The 24,471-nt window shown below is 32.9% G+C and overlaps 1 protein-coding gene and 1 pseudogene across 1 annotated transcript in view; both read left to right on the top strand.

Annotated features, from left to right (window-relative positions):
• Positions 1-2,696: 2,696 nt before the first annotated feature.
• PCDH11X (protocadherin 11 X-linked) overlaps positions 2,697-24,471 on the top strand; it is a 705,712-nt gene continuing 683,937 nt past the window's right edge. Inside the window, exon 1 of the mRNA XM_033405540.2 lies at positions 2,697-3,277. Within this exon, the coding sequence (XP_033261431.1) occupies positions 2,738-3,277 (540 nt within the window). The 5' untranslated portion in view covers positions 2,697-2,737. The remainder of the gene's footprint in view (positions 3,278-24,471) is intronic.
• LOC105748507 (retinoic acid receptor beta-like) lies at positions 4,129-22,908 on the top strand (annotated as a pseudogene).

Here is a 24,471-nt window from a genome sequence, read left to right on the forward strand (position 1 = left end):
AGTAGAGTAGAACACATTTAGAATGGATTGGCAGAGGGGGACTGCTTAGAATTAGGTCACTTTCTTAATCCCTCCTCTTGTTTAGGATATTGCAACATGCACACAATGTTTTAAAAAATGGTCTGTAGTATTCTTCTGCCAGTTGTAATAACGTGTAATACTTAAGGGTAAGATAAGAATAGAGTGGTAGTTTTAATTCTAATTGTAAGTGCCCCGTTTTTATTTTTGCTTATGTTTGCATGGTATTTATAAAATCACACACTTAGACACTCAGTTTTTTTTAGATGTTCTAGAGTCACAATAGGACACACATATATGTATGCATATTAACTCATAGTAAGTAAAAATGAAGTATTTTAATTCTCACATTCATAGAGGAGTATAAGGCCAATAATTCACAAGAGAATGAGTCTTGAAAAGGTTGCTATATTAGGTAATCCCAATGCTCACCATTGAGCAAATGATGCTAAAAATACCACAGGCAATAGTCTTTTTGTGTTGTTTACTAGGATAGAAAATGTCTTCAGCATCAGCATTACTCACTATTATACTTAATTTTTTTTTATAAATGATGCCAACTGCCCAACATAGGAAAGTGGTTGGACTCATAATATATAATTTTTAAATTCTGTGATAAGAATTTATAAAATGAGATGCTTCAAGTCTATTTAGCTTATTTCTTTGTTCTATTTGTGACCCAAGCTATCTCGATTGTTGCAACAAATGCTTTTGTTCTGTTACTGATTGCAAATAAGAAGGTTTCTTTTTCCCCACTCTTGTGTCTTCAGGCCTGTCAATATGCATATTTTCTAAAATTATTTAATGTAATACATTGTCTGGCATAATCAGATCATAATATCCATAGCAAGTTATTTATATCATTTCATGAGTCCTCCTGTTTGTAGAACTATGACTAAAATTTTTGTAAATTTTAATTGGTTATCAATTACCAATAAAAATTGAGAACTTCCTTAATTAGATACCTATGTGCATTAATAGTTTTCCATAATAGATTTTTAAATGACCATCTGTTAGCTAATTCTTTAAAACTTCAGAATGAATTGAGAGCTGCATTAATCCCTACTTAATTATAAAAATATAATATCTGATAGGATTTAAAGCAGTGTAACACAAATTTCACTTTGTGTTTATATAACCTACAAATAACATCCAGAAGCATATTAAAATGTTTCATAATACTAGATATTAAAAGATATTTAATATACCAAATTGAGACTGTATCCACCAAATAAATTTGAGAATAGGAATTGAGAATTAATAAAGGAAACTGAAGACAAATTTGCAATTTATAAAGAAATAAAAATTCCTTGTTGAATTTTTTCAGAAGAACTAGAGAACTGAAATAAAGTGGCAGATTTCAGTGAATGAAAAATAATAAGCAAGGAGGGGGAAAGGAGCCAGAGATATTCTTTGTTTTTTGACTCTCTGTTTTAACTTGATAAAGTCTTTTAAAATGCCTTTCTTATTTTTAAACCCTAGACAAGCTGTTTCATGTAGTTGGGTAATTCTTATGTCAGTCTGTAGATGTGAAAACCCATTTTCACATGGACTACTTTATGCAATCTATAAACAAACTCTCAGAGTTGGGATGCCTTGCACTCCAGTTCTCTCATTGAATGTTTGAATATTGTCTAACAAATCATAAATATGTAGATCTAAACTAGTGATACAGCTTCTGTATCAGTACCTCCAAATATATGGAATTCAGTCTCTCCTGAAAACCATTTTTTTTCCAGAATGCTTTAATAGGCAGTTGTTTAAGTTGATCTGAAAGTTGCCTCCCTGTAATTTTATACCTATTCTTGTTCCTCTCATCCAAAGAAAGACAACCTTAATCCTCTTTCACATGATTGTTCTTCCCATGTTTAGGCATTTGCCATATTGAACCCTCTCCTCTATGAAAGGACTTTTCTTTTTAATCCAAACTTCCTGACCTAGATCGATATTTACATTTTGAAGCCCAGAGCTGAACACACAGAATATTGTATAAAACATTCATGACACATAGAAGAATTGCATTTGAAAACAACATTGTAACAAAGAGTAAATGATTATATTTTTGTTATTAGTAACACATATCCCTTTACTTTTCCTTAACTATTGAATTAAATGTTTTAAATTATTTTTATTACTTTTAACTGTCTTGTTATAATATTATCTTTTATATATCTTATCAATGGTGAACACCTTTATAAATATTCTGGGTCTCATAATTACTCAACGTATCTTGCTTAATTTACCTTTCATCTTGATGTAAAAATGCATAATATTAGATTCAAACAAATCTGTCATTAGTTTATTTAACAGTGTTTTTCGTGCTAGTATTTTCATTTAATGATTTTGGCAAATTTTTATTTTATTGAAGTATAGTTGATTTACAATGTGTTAATTTCTGCTGTACAGCAAAGTGGTTTGGTTATATATATGTATATATATATATGTGTGTGTGTGTTTCTCTTTCATATTATTTTACATTATGATCTATTACAGGATATTGAATATAGTTCCCCGTGCTATACAGTAGGACCTTGCTGTTTATTTCATTTAGTAATTTTAATTTAAAACTGAGCATTTAGTTAACATACATTAATGCTTGGCTTTAATAATTGCTTCTTCTTCCTCTTCCTCTTTCTCTTCTCTTTCTTTTCTACTCTTCTTTTCTCTTTGGCAGTTCTCTGTGGACTGATACAAAAAAACTAGTGCAATCCTGCCTGGTATGGACTTGTTGTCCGGGACGTATATATTTGCGGTCCTGTTAGCATGCGTCGTGTTTCAGTCTGGCGCCCAGGAGAAGAACTACACCGTCCGGGAAGAAATGCCAGAAAACGTCCTGATAGGCGACTTGCTGAAAGACCTCAACTTGTCGCTAATTCCAGACAAGTCCTTAACAACGCCTATGCAGTTCAAGTTAGTGTACAAGACCGGAGATGTGCCACTGATTCGAATTGAAGAGGGTACTGGTGAGATCTTCACTACTGGAGCTCGCATTGATCGTGAGAAATTATGTGCTGGTGTCTTAGTGGACACCCGTTGCTTTTATGAGGTGGAGGTTGCCGTTCTGCCAGATGAAATATTTAGACTGGTTAAAATACGTTTTCTGATAGAAGACATAAATGATAATGCACCATTATTCCCTGCAACGGTTATCAACATATCAATTCCAGAGAACTCAGCTATAAACTCTCGATATGCTCTCCCAGCAGCCATTGATCCTGACATAGGAATAAACGGAGTTCAAAACTACCAACTAATTAAGGTGCGTTTTAAAAATGCTTCATTAAAGATAGCACATTTTTTAAAGGGAAGAAAAAAAAAAGAATCTTAGTGTACTTCAAGTTTTGAGTAAGCCATCACCACAATTTTACAAAGTTTAAGTAAAGCATAGCAAAGAAAATTTATCAATGCAATTTTTGCAATTGCATGGAGTTTATGAATCTTCATTTTATGTATATTCATTTTCAAGCAGTTATTTGTGTTTCCACTAACAATCTATTATAGTGGTCAGACAAGGAGTTCAGCCTTGCTGCTTACAAATCAATAACCTACACAGTATCTTACTTTTAATCTGTCTAGTCATGACTTTGACTCAAACTTGGCCTAAACAAGCAAATCTAAACGTCAAGAATGAATCCACAAACCTATCGGGTTTTCTATGTGATTATTTTAGACAGAAAGCTTTATCTTGTCCTTTGAAAAGAAGCCAAATACATTTATTTTGGGGGTGAATAGAACATTTTTATTACTAGCATTTCTACACAGATATAGTAGTAAAAAATATTTTTCATGCTGATTTCAAGTCAAAGCAAGATCTTTAAGCATCTCTTGAGTCACAAAATGAGATTAAATTTTAGATATGTCTTGTTAATGTTAAATATTTTCATTTTGTTCCAATTCTTTGAAAACACAGAGCATTCATTTGCAGTAAAGGGTAAGTCAATTTTTCAGTCAAAGAGTTTCAGTTAACCTAAAGAACCTATTTTGGCTTGATTTGGGTCTTGGGGTGGTAAATGCAGAGGGAAGAATAGATGGAATATTTGGTATTCTTTGAAGTATGTGCAGAGAGACTGCATTTATCAAGCGAATGGGAGAATATTTTTAATTGGCTATATGGTACATAGAGTAGTAGAAAACTCAGATTGGGGTATGTGATATAGTACAATGCACTTGAATGATCTTGGCAAATGTGTAAAAGAACAAATGTGCAGGTATAATATAGATATGGTCAAGCAATTTTCAAAGTTTTATAAACATTTTCTGACTATGCATTACCAGATTATGATTATCATAATGACCAATGTTAAAATTATTCAAAGAACACATAAATAAGATATTTTGATGAATATCATCTGAAGGTTTTAGCATGGAGGTTGTGTAATATTGGAAAACTGCTCAGATGAAGCTGATATGTTGTGAAGATATATTTGTTTATAAATACATTCAGAAATCGAACTCTGGAGATCTTTTGAGTGATTTCAAGTGAAATGCAGATTTGTGTGTGAATATAAGAAGTAAAAACTGAAAACAGATGGATGATTTATAAATAAGCATTTCTAAGTAAGGTCCTTGCAATAGTGTCTCCTTATCTGATGAAATGCAAAAATATGCAGAAGTCAGAAAGATATAGATCACAATTTTGTGCTTACCACCGACTAGACAAGCCACCTCCAGCTTAATCTTTCTTACTTTTAGTTTCTCCAGTCATAATATGAGATTGATGATATAAATTTCACAGGGGCAGAATTGGGAAGAATAAGCACTAAGTAGAGGGTAGATACACCTGCATAGAAGGTTTTTCGAGATGCATTGAAACATTTGACTGTTTATAGAAATGTGAGGCTTATTACTTTAAACAGTAAGTTGCATAGCAGAGTGGATACTATCTCTAAAGTTACACTGTCCAGTAGATGACTGGACAGTTACACTGTCCAGCAGTGATGACGGAAGTTCTATTATCTGTGGTATCCAATATGGTAGCTACTGGCCACATGTGGCTATTCATTACTTGAAATGTGGTTACTATTACCAAGGAACTGAATTTTTAATTTTAATTAATCTTAATTTTAATAGCCACCTGTGGTAAGTGGCTACTATTTTGGAGAGCACAGCCTAAACAAAGAAAAGCAATTTATTTGGAAAATAAAAATTGACAGATTCAAATCAAAATGGGACCTTACCAAATTTAAATCAGGAATTAGTAATAGGGTCTCTCCACCCAACAATCCTGACAAATGTGTTATTTTGAAATGCAGTGCTTTACTGAAAGAATAATTTTGTAATGTCTCCCTCAGGGCAGCTTAATGAACTTCCAAGAAATTTCTGATTTGTCTTGAAAGCTGCTTAACAAATTCAAATTAAAAAAAAAAAAAACAAATAAACCCACTGGCTTAGTTTAGGTTTGTTAAAATCTATTTTCATTTGAATTTCTTTGAAAGATTATCAGCAAGTGACATAAAGACAGGCTCACTAGAGGTTCTTAGATGAGTCTTAGAAATAGACATGCTCTACAATTTCATTCTGTTTTAGAATGTGTGATAAGCCAAAAGTGATGTACCTAAGTACTGGGGCATTTGTATGGCCCAATGGGCAAATACTGTCCTGACTGCTTGTTAAAAATAATAATTATGGAACACAAAGCATAGCCCTGGGCTTGCAGAGGGCCATCTCATGGGTTAACTGAGTGCACTTTGACTTGCAAAAAGGTCCTGTCATGAAAGTGGTATGTACACTGGGGGAGGGGGGATAGGGAGGTTAAATAAAAATAAAAAAAAGAAACATGTTATGATTCATCCATAAATTTTAAAAAGTGTTATAATTTGAAAGTAAGTAGGCCAACCATACTAATTTATTTTAAAAGATCTTTCCTGCAGAATAGGTTGAGAATTTAATTAATGTTAACTTGTTCTATTTTTGTTGAGTAGACAAGAATAACAAAATCACAGTTTATCTTAACTAAGGAAATATAAAATTTATATGAAAAGTTCAGATAACGAAGGGAGAGAAGGGGGAGATATAGGGAAAAATTCTAGGAAAAATTAGGTCATTTACACATGAAAGTGTCTTGCTATTAACAAATCTATGTTAATTAACAAGATAATTAACTGAAAATAAAGGTATTTGATAAATGTATCAAAATGTATATAATAAAATGTAACATAAGACAAAACATACAATATTGATCTTCAAAAAATTAATATATAAATATTTTAATTTCATTTATGCATTTCATGATATTAGGTGTGCTTTGGCATAAACAAGGAAAGCATTATGATTACACACTTTAAAAATTTGGATATTGCATTTCAGGGTAATAATTTGTTTTGTTTATGATCATATGACTAGTAAATTGGGAACCAGAATAAGGTCTTCTGACTCTTAGATTTGATTGACAGAAAGAGACAGATAGATAACCTTGAGGGTGAGGATCACAGCAAGTTTAACAGGAAGGAAGAAGAAGAAAATGAAAAAAGACAAAGTAAAAAGAAAGTGAGGAATGAATGAATAACATGATTACCAAGTGATTCTGCTTAGTACAAAGAAAATTATGGTAAAATAAAACTTATCCACATGATCTTGGCAAGGTTAATTTTCAAATTTTTGAGAGATTAGGTTACTCTAAAGAAAAAAAAAAGCTTCATCTATAAAAGTTTTTGATGTGAATTGCCACTTAAAATAATATCCAGAAGTGAAATCTTCCCTTTTCCCTGTCTCAAGTAAAGACATGGTATAATGAGAATTCCCCATGATATTCTGATATAATTTCCCTTAATTTGGACTAGCTATGCTAAAGATCTATAACTATATATATCTCTCTATACACACATATATATATGTGTATATATATGCCATTTTTATATATTATAAATATTATATATATATTATAAACATATAATTTTTAAATGTTATTAAATAATATATTTTAAAATATATGTTATACATGGTATATAGTATATACTACGTGTACACTATACCTACATACATATTGTATACTATATATATAATTATCTGCATCTATGTGTCATCTATCTAATAAATATATACCACTGAGCCCTAGTAGTATTTGACAGAGCTGTTGTCCAGGAGTAGAAAGTTACAATGTCTTTCTAACTTCCACCTTATTATTCTGACAGCCTGTTACTTGTAAAGCTTTTTTTCATATTCTAAGTCTGTTGTCAGGGAAGCTAGTACATTCACAAATAGAAATATACTTCAAGCACCCAATCTGACTCAGGATATGGATATAAACCACAGGGATCTACTTCTTTCCATGGTTGGAACTCAGGGGAAATTAGTTTGTGTAATGATGTTGCATATGTCTTCATTTTCTGCTTCAGATTTTCATCTTCCCTCACATATATCAGCAATAATATTTCTATACTAGCCCAGTGGCAGTGTGTTGATTGGTCCCCTTGAGGCAGGCATGACAATGTTTCAAAGGTTGACTGTGCTGACGGAGCGTGAAGGTCAAATTTTTCTCAGATTCGTGACCCGACTCAAAGCCCTCACACATTTTTGCCCATCTCATAAAGCATCCTCATCTTTTACATCCACCTCAAAAAAAATTAATCTTGGCCAGAGTCTTTTCACATAATCAAAGTTTGGGACCTTGTTTCTATTTTGTTTAAAATAAGATATATTTGGTTTTTACTTTAAAAACTAAATGAGAACTAAACATATTGCCTGTTGATCAAGAGTTTGGATTTATGAAACTTAGGTTAGACTTAGATTTGCTTTGAAATCTGGGATTAGAAAACCCAAATTGTGAAAATTCTATCTACCATTAGATTTAGTAACCTTGAATACACTTGCCAAGAATGAGACATCAAATAATATATCGTGGAGCTAAAGAGCAAGCAAACTTTATTATTCTAAAGGAATTAATATTTCTTTATCATATGTATCAATAGATCAAAGTAGTGTGTAGTATCAGGAGGAGTGAGTAAAATTCATTAATGCCATTGCAGGCATAATATGCTATAACAAACAATGTTATAATATGCTATAATATACATAATATGCTATAACAAACAATGTATTTAACTGCTTTAGAAAGCAAAGCTGCCTCTAAAGATATTCAGAAGAGTTTGAATATAATGATTTTCTCAGTTTTCAACTATAAAATGAAGTTTTATTTGGAAGTTCACCCTTTCAGCTTTAAGATAACTTGATTTTATATTCTCTGAATTCTATGATGTGCAGATTAACATTTTTGATCTGTGCTAAAAAGTAAAAAAGGTGACAGTCAAATGACGGTTAGGTCCCTGAAAGCTAGGGGTTATTATCAAAGTGTACCTCCAGTGGGGAAAAATGACAACATAAAACTCATTCTCTTCATAAATGGATCTTTATTAATGTTGTCAGGTCTTATTACAATGAGAGTGTGACACTAATAGGATTAAGTAACTTTTGACTTCATTGCTATTATCAGAGGCCTGGTTAATATAGTCCACTAATGCCTTTCATTAAATACACGTGTTATTAATAGTCCCACATGCAACACATATATGTAGGACATTTTAGATAGCTCAATTCTAGAATTTATAAACTAAGATTCTGAAGAGCAAATGTATGTCCCCAACTTTGATTAATTTACTCACATTCTGCCCTTTGACCTGATAATAGCAACTAGCTATAAGAAATACTGCTAAATTTTACATGGATTATTATTAGGCACAGGTTTATTGATCTGTTATTCCATTGTTCACTGTATCTAAATAAGAAACAATTTTATGTTTAATTTTGTGCCTGCCAAAGGGAAAGACTTAAAATCTATTAAATATATATTTAATTATATGACAAAATTATAGAACTCTTTCATGAAAACATGAGGTTTGGTTATACAGATCTACTTGGCTCCCATAATTCTGATCGATGCTAATAATCTGAGATAATAAACATTCCAATGTGTGTAGTTAGTTCAGCATAAATTATTTTTTTGATCTATACAACATTATACTGACTGTATAACAACACTCTTAGTGAACTGAATTATGATCCTTCATTCAATCTTAGACCAAAAAAAATGATGGATTGGTAAAACTTTTGTACCAGAGGTGATAACATCTTGTTCAGAAGTGATGATAAAAGCAATAAGGTCATTTGGGGGGAAATTTCTGATTTTGACTTAATTCAATCAATAAAATAATTTAAATAGCTTTATGCTTTTACCAAGCTTTATGCTTTATGCTTTTATGTGAATTTGGACCAATTTTGAAGAAATTATTCTTTATCAAAAAATATAAAATGCATATGAAAAATAGTTCTCACTTCAAAATCAAATACAAAAGAAATTAGTATTCTCCCTTCACATTTATCAGTTTAGTCATCTTCATAAATCAGTAAAAAAGTGTGAATAATTCAATAGCATAATAGAGAAAATAAACTGCTTTGACCACAAATTAAATTTTAGTATATCTTTGTTGAAGTGTCTTAGTTTCTGAATGAACATAGAAGGTACCAGAGGAAGGAAAGTATTAAGTTCAATTTAATTTTAAAACACAGAGCTTAAATAACTATTTTTGAAGTGTTCTTTATACATTGGTCTTTTGCTTGCAGAAATTAATATATCTCCACCAATATTATTCCACAATTATGTGATAATGGTTGTTTTTCTTCATAAAAAGTTAAATATTCATTACTAGAGAGCTCAGTGCATCAAAATATAATATCCACATGCAAGCACACAGAAATGTGTCTTTTAGCAACTAAAACAATAAAACTATAGCTGTCCATATATTTTTCATTTGCTGTGAAATGTAAGATGTAATTCTAGATAATCAGTCATAAGAAACCTATTGCTTTATTTTTAACACAGTGAAAGAGTGTTTATATTTTAATTGCTGCATGTAGATGTCTGTAAACTTGCAGGTAAACTAAGAAAAGTAATACAAGGTTATAGAATAGGAAATAGAAATAAAAAACCTTTTGAAAAAACTACTTTTAAACTTTGTTTTATTCAACAAAACAAGGAGTTTTAAAAGTTGAATGCGTAAAATGAGGTTTTAGGTTATCTCACCTAATTTACATTTGTCCTTGAGATCTCACTTAACCAGGAATTTTATTTTATGGAGGATGTTCTCATGAACATATCTTATCCTATTGCTTATTTTAAATATAGAACTCCATTATTTTAAGCTTCTCCAATAGAATGAAGTAAAGCTCTAAAGAATGGAAAGCTGTTCTACTATTTTCTTAGTTGTAACGGTAACTGACTACCAACTAACATCTTAGTCTAATTCCAGTCATCTAAATTTAACATATACTTAATGAGTGCCCAGCGTACAAAGTCTTGAGGGATAAAAATACGTTTGAAAAATAGTCACTGTCCCCAGGGAGCTTAATAACAAGGCATTATGGGGAATATATTTCTACACTAATGATAGTAAGGAAGAAAACATTTATTGTATTAAAAGAACATTTTATCTTGAATTGGTCATTCTGACATTAAGAACATGGAATTATATTTAAGTGTCCACAGTTTCAGACAAGTTAAAATTTCCCAATCTACTTTCAGTAGATTTTCACCCAGCACTCTCATTAATTCATGATATTTTATTTTTTACTAGGTCTGCAATTGTGGCAGTGATACTTTCTGCCAACATTTATCTGAAAAACAATTTCAAGACTGGAAATAAAATCTTTTTGATGAAAATGTTAATTCCTGTGCTAGTGGTGGTAATTACATAAGTCCTTCTATTATCTTAATTCTTAAACTTGTCGTCTATGCCTCCAATTCCTCTTCTATATAATGGTGAAAATAAAATTATCTTTATCTAACAGGCAGGGATATTATAAAAATTAATGAAATAAGAAAAATACATAAAATTTGCTGAGTGCCTTGAAGAAAAGTGTTTTATAAACAGTAGTTACGGGTTTTGCTCTCTGGTTTAAGATTGTAGTCTCCTCCAACTTTTCTAAAATTATGCTCTATACTCTTTAAAAACCTTATTTTACAACCTAAACTTTTCACACATATTTTATATATGTATACAGAGGAAGATATGACAGCATTTTTCTCTTTCTCAATCAGTGCCACTGGCTCCACATTTATTTCTTGACTTAGTTCAATTTAAAACAAACTTCCATTTACCTTCTTTAACTTGTCTCTTGAATCAAATGTTTCCTTCTCCTCATTTGTCTTTCCCTCCTCCTGGCCCTCCATATGACTATGATATTGCTAATGTGAATACTTTCTCATATACAGCTTCTACCATCTGGAATTGCTTTATTTACATCTCATTCATATGCCATTTTAAAAAATTAGATGTCCTATCTTGTCTTTTCTTTTTCACACTGAACTCTTTTCTATTTTCCTATTTCTTTTCTTGTAAGTTGGTCAAAATTGTCTTTCTGCAGTGGATTCTGTAGGAGAGATATATAATAACAAATTTGAATTTTTAAATTTTTAATCATTCTAAATTAAATAGGTTTTAAAAGTCATTTTTGCAGCAGGATATTTGCTAGAACTACACTTTCATGGATACTAGTATGTTTTCCTGGTTTAGGAGGGGGCCCTTATATTCACTGAGCACAAGAGTTTGCTTAGAAGCATCCATTTAAAGTAGCTTAGTCAGGGACAAGAACAGCTTTGCTGTCAGTAAGGAAAATAATGAAATAAATAGTTAACAGAAGAACAAAGTGATGCTCTAAACAATCCAGGGATGAAAAAATTTAAAAAAAAACAATTTAATGGATTATAAATAAAGAAGTGTAGAACTTTATAGATTAATTTTAGTTGAACACAGTGCATTATTGAAGTCACTGAATGATTGTATGGATGAATGTGAGAGTGCATATAGCTATCAAAAAGTAGGAAAATATAATCGTGTTTAGATTATACAAAGTAATGAATATTTGATTAACTTAGATATTCAACTCCCTTCCATAAGTAAATATGAAATGAAGGCTACTTAGATTGGTTGAATACACAAAAAAACTATAAAATTCTGATTTTGATTATTATATTCTTGACTTCATTTAGTGGTGTCACACTGCTTTTTCTCTGAGGACTTAAATATTTAACAGATTTTGTGAGTTTCAGGAGGCCTTCAAATCTTTTAATTTTACTCTGAGGAAAGTGATTCCTGAAGGACCAGCTACAGATAGCCATAGCATTTTCTTCAAAACTATATCACCCCTTCAAATACCTCATTATCCTAGATTCCAAAACCAGTCGAGAACTTTCTAAGTCGAAGAAGTAGCGATGACCATCCTATCATATTTAAGCCTTTGGAAGCCATTGTAGTGGTGTGGGAATGTATCTTTAACTAGAAGTACTCATGGGACTGGAAAAGTGAAAATTTCCTCATTGGGGATAGTATATATATGGCACTGAGTTGAAACATTGTTGGATGGCTTCTATATAGGCTGAACTAGCTTATCCATCTGGAGCTTTTAGGATTCTAGACATTTCTCTGAAATCTATTTTCTCCAGAAAACCCATCTTGAGTTTTCAGGCATATTTAGCTGCCTCGAGTTTTGCTTTAGTCCTTCAAATGATGCTTTAGATCAAATACCTAATTGGTAAAACGAACGGGTTTTTATAAAGCTAGAGGTCTCACATAGAAAACCAGTTTACATGCAAAATAGCTAGATTAATAAAACTGACATTTTAATCCCTTTAACTCTTAGAAATCTGATTTTTTGTTATTTATCTAATAGACATGACTTCTTGAGCTGTATATTCTACACAAATATAATCATACTATGGCAAATTTAAGTAGTTTAAAGTAACTTAAAATTTTTCTCCACTTGTTTTATTTGGTATTTTGTAAATAGTAATCTCATTTTAACTATGTCTGGCCTTCTGTAATCTAGACTGTTAAAGGTTTGAGGCAAAAAATTGACTCCTGTCTGAGATAATCTTCTACATACCCTACAATCTAGTGGCTGGCCTTATTTGAGTATTGATTAGTGTAAAAATAGCATTTTACCAAATAGCTCCCTGATATTATGAGACAACTGTGGTATTTGGTTAAGCAATTATTTTTGTATTGTCTCCCCATTTTAAGGCATAGTGTATTAATTAGATTCAGCTATAAGTAAACAAACTATTGTTTTAGATAACCTCAAGAGTTATTTCAAAGTATCTTCATGGTTTGCTACACAGTTTACTGACAGTTGTTTCATCTGCCACAATTGTTACGCTTTCTTAAACTTAATTGCTCCAATGGGTTAGTGATAGTTGATTCACCCATATTTGCAGTGCATTGCCACAATGAGTTATCCACAATTCTTTTTACTGACAACAGCTTTTGTATTTTGTGTTACTATGATATTGGAAGATTTTTTTTCCCCGCACATAACTGACTGCATAACTCTATGATTTCACACATTAGCAATTTCTGTTTCACAAATAACTGGATTTGCTGTCCTAGTTGCTTTAAAAGATAACTGCTTATTTTGATTATTGCTTAGGCAATATTTGTAGTTACTTTAAGTGTTGCTTTCTCAAATGATTTCCACAGACACAGTGGACAAACGGTTTGACCTGTAGAGTTCAGATTCAATTTGTAGATTAAAAAGAGAATTATCTTTGGGTGCCTTATACATATACATACATACATACATACATATCTTTGTGTACATATATGTTTTAGCCTCTATTTTATCCTCACCTGGTTTTCTGTTATTTACTTTTGTTGTATAAAATGAGGCTAACCACATAATTTATCCTCCAAATAAGGACAAGTTTAAAAGTGAAAGGGCACCTCTTAATAATTAAACAGGGACCAAGAGTATATGGTCACAATACATAAAACCCAAAATGTCTAATTTCTTCTTTGCCATTTTATGTTTCCTATTCTTCCTAAAGGTCTGAACTACCTTGAGCCAGAAAGCTGCCACTTCCTGAATATTAATGAAGTAAACTATTACTTGCACTAACACAAACTGGACTCTCCATTTATTGTAGCTGAACAATTCTCAGGTGAACAATTCTGAGTTAGCTCAATTGGCAAAAGATTGGCTTGTGAAGAATTATCTGGCAGCAGACATGCTATCATCAAATTTATGTAGGGTGAATCCTTTTCTGAGCTGGCATTGTTCATCTCATGTAGTGTTCACTAAAGCTAAACAGGCAAGAGAATGGCATGGAAAGCAGATGTAATTTCATTAAAAATTCTTTTATTTTGGACATATGATTTCCTTAATCATTATTTAAATATATGAAGGCTATCTGTCCTTTGCTTCCAAGCTTTGACTCACAAAAATTAGGAGGGATTAGCCTCTGGCCAAGGTTCTAAACAATTAAGGTTTTAAGAAGTTAAATGTGTTACCCCATTTCTCCTTTTCTACACTGTTTTCCCTGAGTACCTATTTATCTAGAGGCCATTTGAGTATAGCCTAAACAGTTGATGAGTTAGAGAACCTCTTGCACATCTTTTCGAACTAAAAATTAGGTTGTAGATAAGAGCCTTGAGTGGTTTTTGTAAGAGAAGAATAGTGATTTTATCTGCATGGACATATTCTTCATAAATACTTTTAAAAGAACAGTTTATATTTTCCTCCATTATACTGATTTGAGAATAATAATGGATACTTGGATGCAGTATCAAATTGTACTCTGTTGTTGTTTCTCCATTCACCAACATTAAAAAACATGATGTCACCAATAATCATTTAATTATTTTTGCATCATATGTTTTGGTTTTCTTCATGGATTTGCCTGGACTTCATTCAGCGTTTTGAACTTTTTTTTACATACATACTAAATATAAATATATATTTTTAGATAGATAAATATGGGCACTTAGTTCACCATCAGGAGATATTTATTATATATTGTATATATATATATCAGGTGTATTCTGATGGTGACTTAAGAGTGCCCATATCCTATTCTAGTTGAGCTAATCATTTTCTAAAGATAAATTTAAATTTCACCCCCTAACTGTCCTATATGCCTTGACTCATAGAACCAGATATGATGCAGAATTCTATTTTAAAAGTCAATTGTGCATATCAGGATTACTGTTCTTTTATATGACATTATTCATGAAAAGCAAAGCGATTCAATGAATTAGTAAACACATTTCAAGTATGTTTATTTTGAAACTTGCCTTTAATTCTTAGAGATAGCTTGAATATTTTAGTATAGTCCCTAATAAAAAGAATTGAATTAGATTCAAGTATCTAGGTAATAGAGTTAATAGCAATCACTACAAACTTAATAATTCTGGTGGTAATAAAAATCAAGTTAAATACAAAATGTGGTATAGAGTTCAGCTAGTTTAATAATCCAATGGTTTAATAGTATACATTTGATTTTAGAGTAATGATGTTTTAAAATGCAAATTGCTTATTATTAGATTCCTTAACTTTATATTAATTGTTTTTCTTCCACCTCTTGGCAGTTTACCAAATCACAAACGATTTTTTTTTAGTACCTGCTTTTATTTTATTTATTTATTTTTAACATCTTTATTGGAGTATAGTTGCTTTACAATATTGTGTTAGTTGCTGCTGTATAACAAAGTGAATCAGCTATATGTATACATATGTCCCCATATCTCCTCCCACAAATGATTTTGATCAGAGAAGAATGTCTTTTTCAGAAGTTAAAACCAGTATTTATTAAATGTTTACCAGTCTACTATCATTGATAGGATTTTGCTATACTTCAAAAATATATATCCCAAGGTTGTCAAATTTTTGAGAAATTGTGATTACATTAAATTATAGTTTGATAATCAAAACATAATTTGAGCATCACTTTAATATTCAGGCTTCTTGTCCTTGCTATTATGTGCATGAAAGTAATTGATCATAATTCTATATAAATTATTCATTCTAAACTGTAGTCAATACTTTGTTATTCTATGGTTAATAATCAGATTTAAGTGAATCATATCTTTTCCCATTACCTTTTTTCTCCAAAATACTTTAAAAATATTTCCTAGAAATTTTCTACTTCAGCAAATGTATGTCAAGACTCCCAGACTGTACAGCTAAAACTAATGCAGTATTGTAAATCAACCATACTTCAATTTAAAAAAAGTCTCCCAGAAAACTTCTTTAAATTTCAGAATTATTCATGGGATTGGATAAACTCACATCTCCATTAGATGTTTTTTCCTGTTATTAGTAAAATCCCCTCTAGTTCTGATCAGTGTTGTAGCAGCTTTGTCCTTGGTTTTTATTATATATAGGATATTTTACAAGAAGCAGCATCTTCCCCCTTCTAAGAAGATAGTCAAAGCAAATTGGTGTGTTTATTTAGAATAGTAGGGATTTTTAAAGGGAATTTCAAATTGGACTTTCTAGGTATCACAAACCTCAATCATTGATAAAGAGATTCCTCTTTTAACAATTTATTTTGATGTAGCTACATTCACTTTGCAGATTTTTTGGTAGTTGTACATGTTTCCTTAAACCATTTTTCTTCTAACTATTGGCTTACTGAGGTTGTGAAAACGTACAGAGGCTGTGGATACCAACAATTTTAAGTTCTGCTTTGATTTCCAGAGGGGAAATGTAATATTATACTGGCTTTGGCATATAAGACCTTTACATTAATTCTTAGTCAAGATAAAAAAATAATTTTCTTTTACCACATTGCTCAATTATCATCCTTTAATCAAAGTAACTTATTAATGCTACAGAATGTATTTGTGTACATTATAGTTTAGAACTTGATTTTGAGAACATTTTATTCTAAAAATCGTATCAAGACGTGACTTTCCAAATGCACAGTATTTTCCTATTATGGTTAAACTTGTACCTCTTTTTGTCCCCCTCATCTCACCCTTTTAAACTAAGACTTGTAGCTGCACGAGGACTGAAAATACCTTTGCTTATTTATGACCTTATTTGGTAAACTTTATTTAATGTAGGTATTAAAAAAGGAGGTAAAACCCCGAAAATGTCCCAATTCAAAAGAGAGCGAAACCAAAAACTCCTTTCTACTAACTTTATACTTTGAAGCATTTATTTTATAACCCTTAACTGTCAAGAATTGTCATATGTTTTGCCATCTATGACAGCTCTTTTAGTAGAATAAGGGAAAGGCATTGTTATAATAAGTAAGGGATTTAAGTAGAGCAGCTTTCTGGTAGAGTGAAAATAGTGATAATTCTGCCGTCATGCTCTTGTTTTTTCCTGTACTGTCCACTGGGTTATCCATTATTTTTCAATATGATACAAATTAATTAAGATATGTAGTGAGCTGTGGAAAATTTCTTATATTTTGTCATAAACATATGTTTACTGACTGTACATCTATAAATCAGTAAGCAATGCATGAAACTCTAAGAATTATAGTATTATGAAAATATCTACAAAACCCTAGATGTTTAAACCACTGTGTTTTTTCATATGATATTGTCACCAATCAAATATATTCACCATTTTTATTTTAAAAATAATAAACAATTATTGTTTAACATAATTTAAAAATACCATGTTTAAATTAACAAATGTAAAATAAAGAGTTGGACATTTATTCATATCAGATAAATAGAATAATGTTTTCTATGTATATATAATATTTCCCATAATGTTCAGTTTTTCTTTGTCATCTATAGCTTTAGCTCTTATTGAATAAGAACGTGTCTTGGAACCTGAATCAAAACTTGATTTTAAAATTTTAGTTGGTAACCAAAGATCAAATTTCTCCAGTTCTGTATCAGATGATCTGATCATTAGACACTAGGTGGATTCACTTAATTTCAAGTATTACATTTTAAATGTGTGTTGATTTTACCACCTATAATTTCAAGCTACTGTGTAAACCTTGGAAATTTTAAATAGTACTTCCATTGGTCACAAATAGAAATTAGTTTGCTGCTATTCTGACCTAGCATACAAATAAAGTCAAAAGCTTCTCCTCCTGGAAACATTTAAACCATTTATATTTTCATAAAATTAGGTATTACTTACTGGTGATCTCAGAGTTTTTAAAAATACAATTAACCACAAGATAAGATAGTCTATATGAAAATATGTTTATAGTCGGCTTACTGCCATAGAAAAGTGATGTTTGTACAAATGATTCTAATGCACAGATGTGATTCATTTCTTTCCATTTATATTTCTGAGGCTCTTCTGATTAGTTATTTGCTGGATCCTACAAGTATAATTGTAGTTATACTGATTTCAGAGTAAAACTTCGCATTTGGATACAATTTAGTCTTTTCCTTTTAGGATCATAATTCTCAGTGTGTTGGCCCAGGGTTTCTTGACCTTGGCACTATAGACGTTTAGAGCTGGATAATTCCCTCTTGTGAGATGGGGTAGGACAGGATGGGGGCTGTCCTGTGCATTGTAGGAAGTTTATTAGTATACCTGGCCTCTACCCACTAAGTCCCCGTGGCACCCTCCTGCTTAGATGTGACAACCAAAAATATTTCCAGAGTTTGCTAAATATCCCCTGTGTGGGGGAGGGGGTTGGAATTTCCTTAGCAGAGAACTACTGCTTTAGCCCACCCTTGCACAGCCTAGTGTGGTAGGAGCAGATTTATCTTATTCTTAGTAACTCCAAGGACAAGTCAGGATGTTTTGAACACTTTCCCAAACCTTCAAACGATGACCATTTCCAGATGAGAGAATACTTCACAAATGTTTAAACAATAAATGCAATTTGAACAGTTTCTTAAACTTTAGGAGTCATAAGTGGAAAAGTATTAGCACATAAAGAAGTATTAGCACCAGGCTTCCCTGGTGGCGCAGTGGTTGAGAGTCTGCCTGCTAATGCAGGGAACACGGGTTCGAGTCCTGGTCTGGGAGTATCCCACATGCCGCGGAGCAACTAGTCCGGTGAGCCACAACTACTGAGCCTGCGCGTCTGGAGCCTGTGCTCCGCAACAAGAGAGGCTGCGATAGTGAGAGGCCCGTGCACCGCGATGAAGTGTGGCCCCCGCTTGCCACAACTAGAGAAAGCCCTCACACAGAAACGAAGACCCAACACAGCAAAAATAAATTAATTAATTAATAAACTCCTACCCCCCCAAAAAAAGTATTAGCACCTTTGATAGATTTTATGAAGTAATAATGCTTTTTTATAATTTCCAAAATATTATAATTAATTTTCAGTGTAGAAGTTACTTTCTTATCTATGTAACTAGAAAGGGAACATTATGCTAAATATAGAGCAAAGTAACTTGAGAGATGGTTTTCTTCTAATTTCAGATGGGATAAACAATTCATTAATTGCACAAAAGTATTTCAATATTTATTCTGTTTTATTATATATCAAGAAAATACACTTATTGTTAACACTAACAAAATCTTAACTTATGCAATGAATCCACTTTATAAATTGAATATTTATATGAAACAAACGTGTCCTTTGCACAAATTAATTTCCAATCTTAGAATAAAAATTAGAAGGATAAAATTAATATGTATGAGTATTTTTGTTTGTAAAATGTTATAAATTGTGGGAACTCAGCTAGTAAAGAAAGGTTTATTCTTTTCAGTAGTAAAATCATTATTTTTTTTAATTTGATTTCATGGTTGTGTAAAAATTATTAGTTAAAATAGTTAAATGCTAATGTTAAAATAGTAAACTTTGAAAAAAACTATTTGCTACTGTTAAGGATAAGAAATTATAAAAATTAACATCTTCTAGCATTAGACAAATTAAGAACTGTTTGAAGATACAGTATATGAATGTAACACAGTTTGCCTTGTATGATAGCACTAGTATGGCTATCTTGTTAAAAGAAGCATTTATTAAGCCAATGTCTTTACTAATAGGTTTATTTATGATCAATTGTTTTTAGCTCTTAAATTTTATAATTTTTTCTTTTAGTATTGTGAGGCATGAAAATATATTTTGACCGTATGCCTACAATAATCTTATCTAAACTGCTATATTCGTCACTGAAAATGTCTACGCTTTAATGTGTGAAACTGGGACCAATTTAGTTAAGTTTGTCATTGGCTGTGTCTGTAAAGAACTGATTAACTTAATAAGACTGGAAGTTTCAGTTGTTTCATTGATTGACATAGTTGCTAGATGTCATGGCATAAAAATACTGGTTCTGCCTTTCAAGGCATAACCTTAATTAATTTTGGAGAACTTTTATAAACATTACTATTCTCTGGATGGAGTTTAGATATTATAGTATATTGATACCCTGATTAAAAAGTGCGATTCAGTGCACCTGAGGGGGAAAAAAATTACTAGTAGTTTGAAAATATCATTGTTTCTCCTGATTCAAAATGATCCCAGACATAATTTAAATCACTCCTGGAATCAGTGTCATGGGGCGTAGTATTTGCTGATATTAAATATGTCTAGTAAATTTGAGTAGGCTAAGACTCCTTAAATATATAAATATAGCTATACTTATAGAACACTGATGGCTTTTTTCCTATGGAGGGGCTACTTTAAGAAGAAGACATGATTTTTTTATTGGAAAGTAGTGACAAAAATATTTTTGTCATCTACTATGCTGATAATTCATTTAGATAGCAATAGCTTATGTATTTAATAGATATTAAAATTTATTTTGACTTTGTTGGTTCCTTGTGTTTCTGTAAAAGATACCTGTCTTGGCCTGTGGAACTGGTAGTGCCAGTTGTACAGAAGAGGTAGTACCGTAAGAGGAGGAAAATTACTACAACAATCATGGTAATGAATATGATGAGGATAATGGCAATGATGATGATACTGTTGATGATGAAAATCATGAATTTTCTAATGATAATCACTTATTTGATGATATTAAAAATGCTACTCATGAATTGTTTAACATCAGCGAAATTTGAGCTTCATGTTTCCATCTTGCTAAAAACATGGTCAATAATGAAGAATCAGAAATGATCTCAGAGGACATGGTACTTCCTTCTAAAATAGAATCAGAAAAACATTTAAGCAAATGGGGATGAGTTCTTCCTCCCCTTAAATTAAAACAGGAAAGGATAGGTAAGAGGTAAGGCCCTCTTAATGTCTCAAGATATATCCCATACGGTCAGTACCAACTGGCTAAGCCTTGGATTATGAAAAGAACTTTGACTATAAATGGCCTCACCTGGAGCTTTCTCTGATTCAGTGGACAAGATACTTTTGTCTGGGCATTATCTAATATTGTCTGCCCTGATTTTTTTCTCTCTTTAATTATCTCTTAATCCAGAGGCATGTCAAAACTATCCCATGGCCTCCATTCCTTGCCCAGTCTTAACCCACAAAGAAGAATGTGCATTTGAGTTAAAGTCTGAACTGCAGAAAGCCATGTCTAATGTTGCCAATCCTTCGCTTCCATTAGGGAAAAAAAATATACTCTTTGGTCTGTCTGAAATGTGCACGGGAAAAAAAGACCCAGGTTTGCTGCCCTTCTCAGGCCATCCTCCAACAAACCCTGCCCCCACCTCCATGATGATCTGCTTCAACTGTTGGGCTACAACCTACCTCTCAAAAACCAGATCACTGAAAAATCTGGTACTTTCGTTAACAAATGTGAACAATGTTTTAGTGACTAACAATACAAACAAACAAAAAATATATATATCATCCACAAGATTTGTCTGTTCATCCATTGATAGCATTAGCATTAATGACTTCCAATTATTCAGCAAAGCCTCGATTAGAATGAACCATCTCTTATTAGTCACTGCCCATTTGAAACTCCATTCCCCACAGAGCAAAGGATTTGAGCTATTCTTGCAATGATTACCCATTTCCAAGAGAATGTAATCTTTGGACAACTTTGTCATTGACTTCTCTCAAGAAAATTTGCCACCATCTTTATCATGACATCTAGTTAATCAGTATTCAGACACCCTGACACAGAGAAGAAATGGCCTCCCCATATGATATAGAAACTGAAATCCTTTTTTGGAGTAAAGGAGATTTCTGGGCTTTGAGGATTAAGTAGGACATTAGTAGAATGAATCAGATTTTGTTTTCTGTTTCATTTATATATGTCTCATATTTAGTCATTTGTTTAAGATTTTCCCTTTTTTTCTGAAAGTCAAAACCTGGCTTTTCAAAACTAAGTGAAGAATAGACTGAAAAAAAATTGGAAACTGATGAATGGATTTGTTTCAATATCCATCTGTTCTCATGGATATAACCACCCTGATATCTTCAATTAAATCTCCTTTGGAGGAGGCACCCCGGGCGGGGGTTTTAGCAGCCGCTGAGTAGGGTGGGCGTTTCCTCCCACTCGGTCATGACGCACAGGTTGGGCACGTGCGAGGCTCAGGAACAGGAATTCCAGTGCTGACCATTGAGTCCGACTGGACCTGGGCCTCTGGGACAAATTCAGTGAACTGGCCACCAAGTGCATTATTGAGATCGTGGAGTTTGCTAAACATCTACCAGGCTTCACCGGCTTGACCATCGCAAACCAAATCACCCTGCTGAAGGCAGCCTGTTTGGACATCCTGATTCTGAGAATTTGCACCAGGTATACCCCAGAGCAAGACACCATGCCATTTTCAGACGGCCTGACCCTGAATCGAACCCAGATGCACAACGCCAGGATCAGACTCCTGACCGACCTCGTATTCACCTTCGCCAGCCAGCTCCTACATCTGGAGATGGACGACACGGAGACAGGCCTTCTCAGCGCCATCTGCTTGATCTGTGGAGACCGCCAGGACCTTGAGGAACCAACAAAATTAGATAAGCTACAAGAACCATTGCTGGAAGCACTAAAAATTTATATCAGAAAGAGACGACCCAGCAAGCCTCACATGTTTCCAAAGATCCTCATGAAAATCACAGATCACAGCATCAGTGCTAAAGGTGCAGAAAGTGTAATTACCTTGAAAATGGAAATTTATGGCTCGATGCCCCCTCTCATTCAGGAAATGCTGGAGAATTCTGAAGGACATGAACCCTTGACCCCAAGCTCAAGTGGGAACACAGCATTGCACAGTCCGAGCACCTCGCCCAGCTCCGTGGAGAACAGTGGTGTCGGTCAGTCACCACTGCTGCCATAAGACACTTTCTAGCTACTTCAGACATTCCCCAGTACCTTCACTCCTGGGATTTAAAATGCAAGGAAAATACATTTTTACTGCTGCTTAGTTTTTGGACTGAAAATATATTCAAACTCAAGAAGTTTTCATATGTATCAATATATGCCCCTCACTGTCTAACTTACCTAGAAGTAAAAACATTTTAATTCTAAAAATCAGCTATTTCGTGCAACCCAAAACCAGTTAAAAGCTTCTATTCTCCTCTTTGAACACTCAAGATTGCATGGCAAAGACCCAGTCAAAATTATTTCCCCCTGGTTAAGCTTCTGAAGACTCTGCACATACAGAAGTATAGCTCTGTTCTTTCCCGTACGTTTGGTGCTTTCCTTTTGTCTTGCATACCCCAAATAACCAAGACACCAAGGTTATGGAACAGATTACTTACATATCCAGTTAAGAAAGGGTCAAAAAGATAACTGTCTTGCTTTCACAGACCAAGACATCAAGGTAAGGAAATGGGACTGTTGTACAGTGTGGCAAGATAAGGCTAAAGATGTTCTACTTTAGTAAGTATAGAAGCTTGTGCTTGCTCTCTGGATGCTCTCAGACTGCATCTTTTATTTCATGTTGCCCAGTGAAGTATACAACAAATTCACTGTACTAGCAGAAGATAATTCCATTATAGTGTAACTGCCAGTTCAAGTATCAAATGTCATTTGTTCAATTGTTGATGTCACTTTAAATTAAAAGTGGTTTATTACTTGTTTAATGACATAACTACACAATATTTTTAGAGGTACATTTTTACAGTAATGATAGCCTCCAAGGCAGAAACACTTTTCCGTGTTAATAAAAGTTTTTGTTTACCTATTCACAAGCCATTAGGGAGGTTTCATGGGATAATGACGGGCTAGTCTACCACCTGCACCATGTAACTCTGTATCCTTCCTGATTCCTGCTTGATACTGGGGGGGTTTCCATTGCCTCCCAAAGTCACAGGTAGAGAATCTGCGTCCTCTGGCCTGATTCAATCACTGTGAAGCAGAGTGGAGGCTGGGGTGGAGTGGTTAACAGATACAAGTGTCAGTTTCTTAGTTCTCATTTAAGCACTAGTGGAAATTTTTTTTTTTTAATATTATCAAGCCTGTGATGTACTTTCTCTGGCTCTGTTTGTACATTGAAATTGTTTAACAATGCTTTCTATGTTCATATACTGTTTATTTTTTCCATGGAGTCTCCTGGCAAGGAATAAAATATATTTATTTTAAACGTGAAAAAAAAATCTCCTTTGTTCCAGCCCATAACATTATGAATTTAAGTTAACACTTTAATTTTTTTAAATTAATTTATTTATTTTTGCTGTGTTGAGTCTTCGTTTCTGTGCAAGGGCTTTCTCTAGTTGTGGCAAGCGGGGGCCACTCTTCATTGCGGTGCGCGGGCCTCTCACTATCGTGGCCTCTCTTGTTGCAGAGCACAGGCTCCAGACGCTCAGGCTCAGTAGTTGTGGCTCACGGGCCCAGTTGCTCCGTGGCATGTGGGATCTTCCCAGACCGGGCTCGAACCCGTGTCCCCTGCATTAGCAGG

The sequence above is a fragment of the Orcinus orca genome, chromosome X (assembly GCF_937001465.1).
Source record: "Orcinus orca chromosome X, mOrcOrc1.1, whole genome shotgun sequence".
Classification (NCBI taxonomy): Eukaryota; Metazoa; Chordata; class Mammalia; order Artiodactyla; family Delphinidae; genus Orcinus; species Orcinus orca.